The sequence below is a fragment of the Sitodiplosis mosellana genome, unplaced genomic scaffold, assembly GCF_009176505.1.
Source record: "Sitodiplosis mosellana isolate CC-2019 unplaced genomic scaffold, AAFC_SMos_1.0 Smas_scaffold_1, whole genome shotgun sequence".
Taxonomy (NCBI): Eukaryota; Metazoa; Arthropoda; class Insecta; order Diptera; family Cecidomyiidae; genus Sitodiplosis; species Sitodiplosis mosellana.
In genome coordinates this window covers 15,993,805-16,009,251 of record NW_022595244.1, presented here as the reverse complement: position 1 = coordinate 16,009,251, position 15,447 = coordinate 15,993,805, and the positions used below count along the sequence as shown (strand labels likewise).

The window sequence follows — 15,447 nt, the reverse complement described above, 5'->3', positions numbered from 1 at the left end:
GCTTTGATCTTTTTTGTGGAAATAATGACGATGCGCATGGTTTTATTAATAAAATGCGTTCATTAGTCGACATCATCGTCGTTGTTGTCGTCGCCGTCGTCGTCGGCATTTGCGTATTTCTGGCGCAGAAGGAAACGCGGTGCGATGGAAATGAAATATCCGTTTAATGCCCTTAAGCAGTCTAAATCTGTGGATTTAACGCAATTGCTCGGAGCCGATTCCATGTGATGCTCTCTTTCACATACACACAGAAGCCCTATGACCAAACCAAATGTAAATCGTGTTTCATTTGTCGAAGAAATGGGAGTTTGCTTATCAGAAAATTATTCCCTTTTGGTCTTTTTTTTTCATCGTCGACGCCGTCATCGTACGATACGTTCGTTCAAACGATGTTCTCTCTTTAATTGCACGACCATTTCTGTATATGTGGAATGCACGAAAGATAAAACTTCAAAGGTTTTTTTTCTACGCGTTTTCATGGCATTCAATATTCATTTGACTGTGGCACGCACCAAATACAAAGTATACATAGCGACTCGTACATGAACTCGCACGCAAGCTCTATATGTAAATATAGAATCGGATCAATTTTCAATAGCAACACCATAGAATGTATTGAGTCACTTTGTTAGTTTTGTGATAGTAATTGTGGAACGCAATGATGAAAGTGCGTTAGTTTGAATGGGAAATTTTCCAGAAAACACTTTGACATTCGGTGTTGACCTTTGATGTGGATAAATTGTAAGTGAGCAATAAACAAATTCCGCCGACTGATCGATTTTTCGGGGAGGTCTCTTTCAATCACAGCTACTGGTTCTATTTAATTGATTATTTCTCAAAGTAATTTCCAATTTATTTCATTCAAACACACACATACACACATACCATTTGCTGAAAACACGGTTCGACAAATGTAAACACATAGCCACGATTGGGCTGTGTCGATTCCAAATTTGATACAAACCACATGCGTTTGTGTGGCCAAATCGAAAAATGAACCACGTGCCGACAGCACATATTCTCAGCTATGCTTCACGCTTTCAGATGAAAACTAGATCATTTCTAAAATGAGAACGGGTATTTGTGGTGGATGTTCAGTGTTCGATTTTCCTGCGGCGTACACCAAAACACCAAAATGTGATTTCAATGTACATTGTTTCGCACAAAACATTTCACGCTCATGTTTGGTGCGCACGTCTCAATACTTTCCCATTTTCTCATTTGGTTGATGAATAAAAAAAAAATTCCTGTTCTCTCGTTGTTTGTGTGACGCTTTTTTTTCCTTCATGTGGCAATGCGGCTTCATTTGATGCATAACATGATATATGAAATGCGACGCAATTTCGTAATAGGCAATTTCGAGAGCACAAACAGAATAGAAAAAAAGGCAAATGCTAAAAGGTAACCGAGTGAAAGAACAATTTTGACAACAAAGAAACAGAGTATCTAGAGCAAAACTTGAGCTTGTTCTCATTTTTCCTTCCTTCGCTGTTCTTTTGATGCCGCTGCTTTTTTTCCTCTCTCGACGGATGATGGTGATGTTTCATAATAATATCAAGTTCTCTCTATATCGCTGTTTGTAATTAGAAGTTTTACAATGCCATTGAGAGAGAAAAAAACAACACACGGTTGATTACAAAGAGGCCGAAACATTTCGTAAGTGCTTTGATTGTGTGTTATTTTGCACTCGTCCTACAAATTGACATCACATTTTATTACAGCCTCGGCCGTGTTAACGCATATAATTTTGGATGGAGATGAAAGAAAGCCAGTTGAATGCGTGTGAAACATGATTAGCAGATAAAATGATAGACAAGCAGATAATGACGATGATGACGAAGCGAGCGCGTAATAAGAAAATTGGGTAGAGAGGGAGAGGGAGAGAGAGAGAGAGAATGAAAGACACGAGGGAATTTTATTCTATGAATTTCGGTTTATTTGGAATTTAATTAGTTTAAACCCATAAAAACAACCGTTCGTGCGACATTTATATGTAGCACGAGTACACAATATACGCCAGCCAACTTTAACCGATGGCGATGAAAAGCACAACAGCAACAGCAACGACACCGAAATACATTTTACGAAAACTCTGACCTGACCTTTAATCGAGTGAGAGCTTTTTGTAAATCCATTGTAAATGTCTTGTCGCATGTGTTGTTTTGTGTGTGTGTGTGTGTGTGCCGATGACAACGATGGTACATTCGTGTACGATATGACGCAGGTGATATAGACCTCATATCCTGATTTTCTTGATATAAACTATGCTATAGCAGCGTTCACTGTACTCTCAACAGCGACGATAGTACCATAAAAATTTATTATATTGTTGCCGAATAGAAACACACCGATGTTTACGACGACGACCCAGCACTCACTTATGATTAGAATCGGAGACGTCAAACAGTAAAACCTGTCAGAAAAAAAAAATTGGTTGCGCTCGCGAACCTTTGCCAAATAATGTGTCATAAAAACGTGTACCCGATTTAAATCATAGTTGAACTGGATACGCCAAGCGGGTCGGGCCATGGTTCTGATTTTTGCGAAACTAATTGAAATGACACGAATGATTTCAGTGGAAATAATTGAGCGAAAATTGATTTTTGATGCATATATAAAATCGATAGATTCATTTCTTTCTTTCTATCGAGATGTCCAATGCAAACTGTGCGTTCATTGATATGTGAATTTTGTGCACCCGGGAGTGCTCGCCCATTCATAACTAACAATTCAATTTTTCCAACAGCGTTCGCATGAACCTGACCAGGGTATTGATATTTTCGGTCGGTTCGGTTTGAAAAGGTCTGACAGTCGGTGCCATGTATAACATACCATTTTTATGATTATGATATTTCTGTGGGACTGGCTAATGTACGTAGCATTCATGTGGGATCGAATGTATACGCGATAAACAAAAGCCACCATCGTTTCCATGTACGTAGATGGATAGAAATGTAACAATATATACCATTGTAATTCGAGTGATAGGCAAAGTGCGGTTCCATTTCATCCGAACGAAATGCAAAATTGAAACATTATTTCGTTGTGAAAATTAATGGCTGGCGGCAATATAATTATACGGCTGTTGTTAGTGAAATTGATGGACTCTGCGAATGGCAGTGACATTTTATGTGCAGGTGGCAATTTGCTGTATGAAAATTTCACTTGGAAATTCTTTAAATAGCCACAATTGAAATGAATTTCAAATCTCCGGTTTGATGTGGGCTGTCATTGGAAATTTCACTCCGCATTGTCGATTGGACAATTCCAGTGGTGGAAAATTCCATCGGAAAATCAATAGCCGTCGTCCTTTCGAGTTGACATTTCCGCAGGATTGTGTGGGTGAGTCTTTTGCTTGTGATCAAAGTAGAAATATGTGGAAATGTCATTGGATACTGTCTAATTGAAACGAAATCAATGTGTTGTGTGTAAGTTGTTTGCTAGTTCAAAAGAACATTCAACCAAAGAGAAATGGCAGTCGACTACTATTTCGAGCGAGTTTGATTGATTTCATGAGCACTATTGATTTGTTTTCGTTAGCCTCGAAACGGTACTCTTGATTGCTTTCGAAACACGAAACACGGTGCTACAATGAAAACTCATTTATGGCAATGAAAATCATGCGGCTAGAGAACCAACATAGTCACTAAGCGATGATAGATTGAAATTATTCCATCCATCCATCCATAGTTTGAAATCATGAATATTTAATCACAATTATTCCATTATATTTTCATAATTTGTCGCTTTTTGACAATCATTTCTTTTCTTTCTGAAGACGGCCATTTTTTTCCATTTTTTTTTATTGGACCGTGTTTTTGCGCATTCGCCGCCTCAAATGTTACTTCTTTATTCTTCGACAGAAACTTTGTTGATTGATTGCTTTGATGTTACTTTGGGAACATTTTTTTCTTTCGAATAAATTAAGTTCTTAATGTCACACACCGACAAAAGGTAAAACCGAAATGATTTTATGATGAGTTTTTGAAATTTAGGTTGTACAAAATTTGTGTCAAATGAAGCGCAACGCTTTTTTCTCTTCTTCTTCTTCTTCTTCTTCTTCTTCTTCTTCTTAAAATGTCGTTTTGTTCGTAAACTTTTTGATTAAAAATGACATGAAGTTTTGGTAAAAAAACAAAGCTGAAACCTACTTCGAGTTTAATCACATTTTGTGATCGTCTTATTTTCTAAAAATATATGAAGAAATTGGATGGAGCACGCCTCGAAGTTTGTTGAACTTATCATGCTAAACGGGAAGAAATGACGGGTATCAACCCAACAATTTGTCTTTTTTTTATATTAATTGTTTTATTGAGTGTAATAGCCAGCGGCTTTGCACGCATCTCAACTGAAGGCAGGCAAAGAACACGAATGCGGCAACAGAAGACCAGCAATAAATTTCCAGAACATATATATTCACTTGTTTTTCATCGAAGAATCAACATTTTAATTAACTCAAATACACGAAACGCAGACACAAAACAGAGAAAATAAGAATAACCATCAAAATGATCATTATAACGAATTATGTGTGTGCGAGTTTTGAGTGTGATGTGTATCGCGAATATCTAATGGAAACATTCGTGGTGTTTGCGTGCCATTGATGGAAGAATGCGCGTAAGCAAAGTATTTAATGCTAAGGTCATCATACGCAGCGTACATTGTTTAAATATGCAATTAATGGTAACCCATGTCAGAGCAACAGAGTAGCGTTTTGTTGCAATTTTTCCCCGTCCGCCTCATTTCTGTTCGATTGCATCCTATGCAATTATTAGTGGTCGTGCATAACGTTCTGTGCTTCCTGTCAACAACGACTTTAAGATGCAAAAACGCCGCAAGAGAGAGAGAGAGAGATAGACGAGCGAGCAAAAAGTCTCAAGAATTCCGGGGCATGAGAGAAAGACCAAAGGAAATTGATTTATTAATCACAACGGTTGAGGTCAATTGCGAGTTGGAGCGTTTTTTTTTTCACCGCTGCTTTCCAATCTTTTAAACGGCCACAAAACGATTGGCAGACAACGCGTGTTGAAACAATTAGAAAGTCTAATCGGCATTGAATGATCGCTAATTTAATTGTAAACATAAAGAAAGAAACAGCAATAGGTCTTGCTCCGAACATCTTGTTCTAGTCTATCGTATATAAGATAGCAAGCGCAAGTATCGGATTGTGTTTCGTCTGAAAAACGAAAAAAAAAACTTGACACAATTACATGCAGACGCTGCGTTACTGATTTCTATTTGGATTCTTTGTTACATTGCGGTACATTGTTTCTCTCTTTCCGGTGGACGTGCTTCAAATACACTCCAGAGTCATATAGTAAGACACAGTGTTGCCATGGCCTTTGTGCATGCATTATTATTATCTTTAACATTTTTCTTTCAAGCGCATTGTTCAACAACAAGCACTTTGAATATTAACATTTTCGGTGAATCGTTTCACACGTGAACGGGAAATCTTTGTTTTTGTTGGTGTACAGTGCACAGCAGCAAGAAAGAAAACGACCTGATGGCACGACAGTCAAGTGTCAAAAAATGTTTGTTTACCTGAACAAAATCGACATCATTTTTTTCGGTTCATTCCGTGAATCAAAACGAATTATGTGTTAAATACACGGAAACTATTTGCATAAGACCACAAATCTTTGATTCCACTCGGGACAAAATAGCGGACTTATCTGACAGTGTGTGTTGTTATTTAAATTGAGTGAACTAGACGCCGTAATCGGATTTCTCAATCAGTTCTCTGGATCTGACTCTTTTATATGTCGTCGCATTCTTGCTGGTGATAATGATTTGGTCTTTTTCATTCACGAGAAAGGGGTATGAGCGACCCAACCGTCTAAGATTGTGATCAGTTTTGCAATGGAGCAATGTCAACATAAACGCCGAAACCGAAATAAAGTTTTTTTTTATTATCTCGTTTATTTGTGTGTGTGTGTGTGTGTGTTTGCGCTGCGAATGGCGGCGATCATTTTATTTATTAATTTTTCAAACGAAAACGTTCATCGAAAATAACAAGCGAACGGCGGTTCTTGCTTGTTTTTGAATTTACTCATAAAATAAGTATTGTTTAAAGAAACAGAACACATGAGCGGCGAGGTTAGCGCATGTCGCGCGCACCACAACGGAATATTAAAAAAAGAGTTGTTTTCACTGTTGTTGTTATTGGTTTCAAAGAAAACGAACGAAAGGGCCAGCAAACACGGAGCCAGTGAATATAATCATGATCATGATGTCATCCATTGTTCAACCGAGCTGAATTATCCACTCGCGACAGACAGAGAAAACGAGCTAATGAATGAATGAATGAAAATGGAGCGCACACATGTTAACGCGCGCAAATTGTCGCAAAATAAAATACAAAAGATGGGTGAAGTTTCAAATGACAAAATAGCATTTACTCATGTCCTCTGTGTGTGCAACTTTAGCTCCGTTTATTGTTGTTTCCACATTCGGAATCCATAACAAAAGCAACGTACACCATTTTCAAATGAAAAATTCGTTCGAAATCGAACGATATTGCAACGACTTTGGTCTCTATACACACCAGCACACTTATTTCCACCTCAAATATTGTCGAAACGTGCTCAATCTGGCGCGAAAACGGAAAAAAAATAAAGATGTTTTCCTTTTCTTTTGCATGATTCACATCTCAACGCTTCTTCATACATTTGTGCAAACAAAACGACTCTTCGCAATTGCACCTTCTTACCAAAAAAAAAGCAACACACAACACCAATGCCTTTGTGATTTGAATAAATCGAAACAAGTTTATTGCGCTTTCCTCTCTCGCTCTCTCTTTATCTAAATTGTTTCTTTGTCATAACTCTGAAGAATGGAATTTCCTGAAATTTTTTTTTGTACAATTTAATAAGAGCACCCTGTACCAGATTCTCGCACATTTTTTTTATCGCTCTTTCAGTCGAAACTCGATCGCGAAGCACAATGCTATTTGTACAGGTTTGTGGAGTAACAACGATAATATCGAGCCAAACATTTTGATTTGCACAGGCACAACACACACACACACACATTTTGTTTGAAAATAATTTACACGCAGCACGCAAAGCAATTTAGCATTCTGTCTGACGTTATCACCGGCAAACGAAGTAAACGAAGAAAAGCAAAAAAAAAACACAACACACAAAGTACTGAGTTGCTCTTTTTGCATAAATTATCAACTGTAATAAATGTTTCGGTAGCCAAAAATAAAGGAAATCAGAAGCGTTGTTGCTTGCTATACATTCCAAATATGAGCATAAATTACGACACAAACGACGTTATTCGCAATTTAATAATCGTGGCTGTGCTTTCAGTTTGCAGCTGATGTTGGTTCAATAAAAACCAAAACAATTCGCCACTATAGAAAAACGTTTGCGTTTGAACAGGCCATAAATCGGCAGAAGGTTCACAAATTTATTTCGTGAATTTTTTTCTTTTCTTCTTCTTCCGTTTTCGTTGGATTCGATTTAGTTCAGAACACGCACATACAGATCTCTCTATTTAGGTTCTATAAGTGTGTCAATATTGACATAATTTTGGAAACGCTTGTCTTTTTTTTTTCTTCTCTCTCGGCTTTGAACGTCCCATTGCTTTTGCAGAACAGAATTGGGGACTATCGACCGGTATTGGAATTTATAAATAGAACACCCCTTGTCGGTTGACAATCGATTTTGAAGTATTTAATAATGAGAAAAGATGACGAAACGACTCGAAATAAGCGACAATAAAAATCGATAAAAAATAAACACAACCGACCAAAGGCCTTCACTTGTTTTAAAGAAGAAGAAAAAAACCTGCCAAAAATATGGAAATTTCGATACTTTTTAACTCTATATTCGAGTTGAGAATGAGAGCCGCATGATTGAGAAACGTGTTTGCTTGATGGAAAGAGAGAAAAATTTTGGGAGAAAAGACGAAAAAAAAAAATAAATCATGTGTTGTTGGTGCGTGCAGAATTTTTTTTTCTCTACTTTCAGTAGAACAAACATAAAACGCAAGACGCTATTCACGGAGTACATGTAAACGACGAGAATATACAACAGAAAATAGCAGACCAACGAAAAAAAGATGAAAGTTAAGGCTATAATATATGAATACCTATTCGATTCGCATGGCATTAAAACAACGTGTAAAGACAACAACAACAACAGCACAAATGGAACTTGAAAAACAATTCCAACTGCACAGCACCAAAGCAACAGAGAAAGATTCTCTTCTTTTTTCTTCCTTAGTCTCGCTCGTCGAAAGAGTCAAGACACAAAATCACGGGTAGAATAATAAAAAGTCGATCAAAAAAGAAAGGAAGATGGTTGTGAAATAGAAACTCCTGCATAAAAATTGTTGTTGCTGTTGTTGTTTCATACTCTTTACCTGCAAGCGAGAGTTTTGTATGCTGTGGGCCGGTGAAAAAGGGCAGCAAATCTTTCACATTTTGTTGCGAAAACAATGGTGAAGATAAGCAAGAGCCGAACCTTTCAAAACCTACCTGAGCTCAGAAATTACCTGCCGTTACCATTTTTAAAACTGAAAACGTCTATTGCACACAAAGACCAAAAACTAACACATTCACACAACGTCTTAAATGTATTTGCGTGTTTTTTCCCTGTTATGCCCTTTTTCTGTATTGTGCATAACGACAACGATGACGATGTTTCATTATTCAAATGCAAGCCATTTCATTTGATGGTGTGTATTCTTTTTGTGTTGTGTGTGCAGTAAGAGAGAATGCTATCGCATCGTTTACGATGTTTCAAATTACACGAAACAAAATTTTGTCGGAAAAAAAGGTAAGATAAGGGGAACAAAAATCATTGGGCCATTGTTAGGTTTCGAGTAAAAATTTGTGTTGCCGAGAAAAATGAGATGCTTTGTTGAAGTCAGGTGAATGAGATAAACAAACGAGTAAATAGTTGGTTCTGTGTGGCTTCGAACAATACAGTTAATTCATGACATTTTTGCTATGCTCACATCACGAAATTTGAACCACTCGGGGATACTTTTTCGGATGCATGGACCATCATTAGTTATAAACAACATTTTCTGATAATATTTCTGTAAAAGTCGTTATTGTTGCTGTTGTTGTGTGTTCAATCCACGCTTTTGTGCCATCATTGATGCACTTTGTTGTGACATTCGAAGCCATATTTTCTATCCATCTCATATCGCGCTTGATTTCACTTTGTCATCAACAACATAGAGACACAGAGAGATCATAACCATCGGCATATTCGAAAAATTAACAAATCGAATCATAAACGCGCCTTTGATTTGCATACAAATGAACGAGAGTCATTAGACCAAGAACATTGTGTTGACATGTTCTACGTGTGTTGGTATGTTCATATTGGATGAGAGGATGAATTTGCATCCGTGCTTCGTGCAATGATGCCATTAAAGATGGGCCGAAAAACCGTGTTCGTCAATATTTTACGATGTGTTCTACCGTTTCGCAGCATGACATCAATATTTGAGATCATCCTACGATGAGCATACATTTTTGAAACGCCATTGTGATGACAACGTAAACAATAATGTTCGAAACGTGAAAAATTCAATCGACTTACGATCCAAAAATGTGCTCTAATGAAATGGCAGTAACGGCGAAAAATCTGCGCTCACGCCTAATACGCACCAGTTCATTTTACCCAAAGAGTAATTTTTCGTAAGATAATATGGTAGGTTTTATGCGTGGCAACGGTTCAAACGCACAACCATTCAAAACATTCATCAGTCAAAACAGCCATTTCATTCACGTTCCGATAGTTTATTTTTATTTATTTTCATATGGCATGTCTTCGCATTCACGAGATTATTCATCTTGTTTTTTTCTCCTCCTTTGACTCTCTTCCAAAGTGAAAAAAAAGTCGGAAATCATTTCCACAGAAGGTGGGAATTCATGCAGTGCATTTTTGTCGTGCGTGTGGCCAATAAACCCTATGAGTAGATGACAGCGTTCAATATATGTACATTTCATATAAAATCCGAAACGAAACAAACGCAAACAATTTATGAAACGATGTAACGCAATATTTCTGAGCGCCGAAAATTCGTTGCCGAAAATAGAATTTGACACAAATTCATCTTACGCAGTCAGCATGTAGGCAGCAATTAATGCAACGAAACAACTCACTCATCTTATGTGGAGCAATGAGCTCGAAGATATTATTTATTAGACGGCATAGATTTCATCAGGCTTTCTGTCGATATCCGTATATTTTTAGAGTGCTGTGGTTTTCCGCTCAATCACTGTCTACTGCTGTACTGCTGCTACAAAGTGTATATTTAATAGCATTGATTTTTCCTGCTTCTGACACTCTCTCAACCCAACCAGCTAATTTTCATAACCAGTCAACGAGGAAATGCGTCATCATCATCATCATAATAGCTTCTTTGAACACAGATGGATCGAATATCAGCGCACACTGATTCCGTATGGTCCACGTCCAATTTTCAGAACATTTCAGCTAATTCGCCATCGATTAACGTTAACGGGCTAAGTTTATTGATGCCATAGGAATCAGTAAATATTTGCGTAACATTTCAATATGAACAAACATTCTAAATACTCTGGACAATTGATGATTGGAGTTTCATCGCCATCGCAAGCATTTTAATCGATTTTAATTTAAAAGTTGTTAAATTTTTCATTACAAACTTGCTCTTCATCACATTGAAGCTGTAACCGGGCATGTAATGTATAGCTGCAAGTGATGCGATGCGATGCGATGATGCGATTTCGAGACATGCTTCTGCTTTATTTGGATTGAGTAATTTATTTCCATTTATTTACCAATAAATTTATCGTTTTCTTAGCCATCGTCGATGGAATAGAGCCAGTGTCGCAGGCTTTGTATGCATGCACTAAATCGATATCGAAACCGATTTCAGTCGTTTAACTTGTTTTGGGTTAATTGAACATAAATTTTCAAATTTCACATTCATGTTTATGATGCAGGCACTAATGCCGAGAGCCAGACAAATTTTGTTCACTCACAAAACGAAATGTTTTTGTCGTGTCATAAGAATTGTGTTTGTTTTTTTTTTTAACAAAAAACAAACTTTTTATTCATTTTTGCCCATTTTAAGAGTTTGTCAAACAACCTTGCAAGCACAGACTCGGAACAAGTATATTAATTTATAATAGTAATAAATTACGTAATCAACCGATTTGTAGTTAGATAAATTGTGCTAAGCACACGTTGGATTGAGCGAATATATGATTCATAGGCACGGAGCTCAGAATATATACATATATGACTCACATTTATCTGATGTAATAAAAATAATCTGCTGGAAAATCAGCACCAGCCATAAATAACGAAAAAAAATTTACGTCTCGCCCAATGACCCATGGCGAAAATCGAACTTGTTGAACGCTTCGAATTTTAACAAAGTTTACAACCTCGACAGATTTATTTTCAACGAACATTCGACCGAAAAATTCGGCGCACAAAAATAGCAGCGTCATACAAAAACCGGTGGACCGTAGTCGAGAACGGATTTTTCCAGTCATGAAAATGGTTATCATGAAACTCTGTGAATATATGGACCATTAATTTTGTCGCCGTTTTTCATGAAATTTTTTCAACTGCGTTCGAAGAAGACACATTTCAATGGCTGGGTCAAAATTGCCAGTGGCTAATTTTTTTTTATTGCGAATTGATAAGAAATCTGTGTGATAAAATAAATACACCCGAGCAATACCGAAAAGTGAAATATCCAATGGACTCGAATGTGTTGCATGTGTGTATCGCTTAACGGTCAATGTACAATGCCAATTGAGTAATTGCCTCTTGCTAACTTGAACATATCATTAAAAGTTGTGTTTTCAAAACGCCGACCTAGTATATGGTTCGGTAGATGTGTAAGAAAGCCACTTCGATAAAAAAAAAAACGAAACAAACAAACAACCGCACCGACTCGATGTCTGTCGGTGGTGAAGAATGAAAATGCGCTAGATAAGAACCAAGCCATATAATCACGCGCTATGCGACGGTAATCTTATCGCTATTTTCATTAATTCTCTTCAGTTCATGTTTTGCACTCTTGCGGCGGCCGACGCTCTTCATGAAACCGAACCGTTCATTCTGTTTATATTTGTGTGTAGTGTGTTGTTTGTTATTTCTCTTGCTGCTGCTACTCTTTTGCACTCCTTTCGTCGTTCACCATATTGCCAGTCGATTGAATTATCTAGTATAAACACTTGTGAGCTCGAATTTACTTAAATTTCAATTAGTAATTCAATGTAATCAGATGGCTGTTATAATAGTTAATTGTTCGGAGTTCACACGTTCACACAGTTTAATTAATTCAAACCAGCTAACGGTGGCGGTGCACATAGTGACAGCGACAGCGAAGCTCATCGTTTCACTTTGGGTTGAATGTTGCACGATGTTAGGGATTTCTTGATGACACTGTAAAGTGTGTGATTGATTGACAAGGATTCTTGTCACACAGTGCTCGTCGGCGGTAATCAAATGAAATACCCGGATTATGGCATAGTTTGGCTATCATAGGGTTATATTTTCGTTTCAAAGATATAATGTAAACTGCTCGAGGCAACTCACACTCAGGCGATTTTCTAAACTAAATAAACATCTATTTTTTGAATATTTTCTCAATAAAAAAAAAAACAAATTGCGAACATAATCAATAGATTGCTGGCGACTGCGAGAAAAACACGAACAAATCTTTCGACAAAAAATAACAGCGAGCACATGAATGCTTTTACCGAGAAACATTTCATTGAGTGCCGTATTTCATTTTCCATTTTTATTTCGACTTGTTTTCGTCTCGTCTCGTATCGATGATGGATTCGGTTGCAATGAATTGCAAGAGAAAATGAATCACAATAGAGTTTGATATAAAAACCGACTCACGTATTTCGGTTTTTGCAGCCCCATTGTCATCGATCATGTTGTGCGAACGTTTTTGCTCAGCAAATATCAAATATGAACATGAGCCGATATTTCGTCGAAGCGAAACGACAAAAAATGAGTCAAATTCAATTTGTTCATCTCATGCGGTGGAATGTTTTCCATTTTCTTCGAAAAATTGATGCAATTCATCAAGATTTCTCGCGAGAGTAAATTAATACACGTCCCTTGGAAACGAATGAGTGAAATTTATGAATGAAAAGTAAAGGCACGGTTTTTGTTTTGGCTTAAACTTTCTTTTGTCCATATTGAAATGCGTTCATAAAATGTCTGGTATGATGTGGCTGCGACGCTCATGAATTAATAATCGGATTTAGACAGAACAAAAGATATTGAGTGTTTATCATATATTTCGATCATCCGCATTGGCTAATCGTACCCTTTTCGGGCTATCCCAACTATTTCATCAAACTTTTCACATCCAATTCGATCCAACCATTTCAAATGACTATCAAATTTCAAAGAATGTTCACAATTTCGAATGGATTTTGTATTCCACACTTGTACTGCATTCGGCCAGACATTCTGCCATTCTATTCACTGACCGTTCGTTCTTCAATGTGTGGCTTCAATCACGTGCAATTTGATATCAAAAGACCCACACACACGATACGGACTGTGAAATATTATTCAGACCATGAAATCAACAGACACTATGTTATCTGTGGCGTTTCGTGTGTGTATTTTACGATACAAACGTCGCTTGCTTCATGTTATCTGTCGGATATCTTTAATTTGGTCCCAAATGACCGCATCGAATTCGTGCGAACGAAATCGATATTCAATCTTTGTCAACGATTACGACAATTTAAAAGCTGCGAAAGGTCAGCTCTCGCTTTTTTTGTTTTTCAAAGTTCATTTTGGTTTCTATGTGATTAACAGAAAGAAGGACTGATAGCACACGACATTTTCGAAAAAAACAAAAGCGATTTAATGTCTTTTAGATTAGTTCCGATGCATAAAAATACGATTTGAAATAATATATATTGTGTCAAAGAAAAACTTACCACAAACATCTAGCCATCCTTCCACTCGGCTTGGATATTTAATTTCGCAAATACGGTTCACTCGGCGGCCCATCATTGGCAAAATTTTTTGTAAAATTCTTTGCACTGGTTAATTTAAAGAAGAAAAAACAATACTGGAATTTCTTTGGTGAGCTGAATAATTTTGCCAATTAAATCGCTCCACAATTTTTTGATTACTTTGCCCGCGGCTTATTTTTTACCAACAAATTTATTCACTTTTAATTAAACAAGTTTTGCCATTCCGTTGAAAAAATCGAAACTTTCCTTGGTCTCTCAGCCAATGTTGAGAGGCAATCTTGCACTTGATGTGTAACTTGCACGATGCACTTGACAATAATGTTGTGAACCACGCCGAAACCAAATCTCGATGTTTGAACCACTGTAGTTCCAAAACAAGACTGTGCAACGGTTTGGTAATAATCGGACAAGTGGATAGACAAATATTTGAAAATCGGTCGGTTTTTGTCGTCACACACAGAGCCACCATCCACACATTCGACACTGAAAACAGCTGTAGATCTTCCGGAAAATGCCAAGTGGCACCAATACTGTGTTAGATGTGGAAACGCGCGCGCATATTATCCAACTCCGACGATGCCAATTGTCAAAATGGGAAACAAATACCTGCTCAACACTTTGCCACCATCTCTCTGCGGCAAGCAAAACGTGTAAAAAACTCTTTGAATTCAGTTTATATGAAGATTATTATTTTTTTGCACTTTTTTCACGTAGTTTTTTTTCCTCTTGGAGCGAGCTGCTGCACAATTATTGTTTATATTTTCACTCTCACTCGACCAGAGTAAATTCAAACTTCCTACATGTTTGCTATGAATTGAAACGGAGTTCAACACTTAATCAAGTCTTTTTACACTTGTTTGCACTTGAAAATTCGTTTCGATTAACGCAAAAAGTATGTTCAAGTAATCGAACAAATATGATTATTCCGACCCACTACACAAACTATAATCAATTTGAACTTTTTCAAATAAACACTCAATCAAGCGGCTGCAATCAATAATTTAATTGACTAACAGCGCGCACATACACCGATTGCACACAGAAGGAAGCGAAAAAGTGATTGTGAATTATGCTCAAGATGCAATTGAACGACGATAAGTAAAATTCACTGCATTTCACAGAATCCACTTGAGAGAAAAAAGCGTTCGATAAAATCTATGGGTTGTCTGTTCGCCAGAAGTACATACGCAACGACGGTAAATGTACAACTGATTTGATATCCATGCTTTTGCCTGTTTTGCTGTCTGAATTGGATGTGCGCATCTCTGTTGCGGCAACGCTACGTCATTCGATATAAGACGCAAGCAAGTGTACAAGCGCTATGCTGGAATGCCGCTTTGCGGACATCATATTCGTAGAAATGGTTTTGATGACTATTTTATGGAAGAAAGGTGGATTTTTTTCAAGGAATTGAATTAATATGAATGAAAGTGATGATTTTTGATCAATCTAAAGGCATCGAT

General features: G+C 37.1%; 1 protein-coding gene across 8 annotated transcripts in view; it reads right to left on the bottom strand.

Annotated features, from left to right (window-relative positions):
- LOC129568060 (ras GTPase-activating protein raskol) overlaps positions 1-15,194 on the bottom strand; it is a 128,715-nt gene extending 113,521 nt beyond the window's left edge. For 6 of the 8 annotated variants that reach the window (XM_055445640.1, XM_055445649.1, XM_055445621.1 and 3 more), the window contains exon 1: positions 13,946-15,194. In XM_055445640.1, coding sequence (XP_055301615.1) covers positions 13,946-14,021 — 76 coding nt within the window. In that variant the 5' untranslated portion in view covers positions 14,022-15,194. The remainder of the gene's footprint in view (positions 1-13,945) is intronic. The other 2 variants (XM_055445604.1, XM_055445613.1) reach the window with 1 other exon arrangement.
- Between the last annotated feature and the right edge of the window lie 253 nt (positions 15,195-15,447).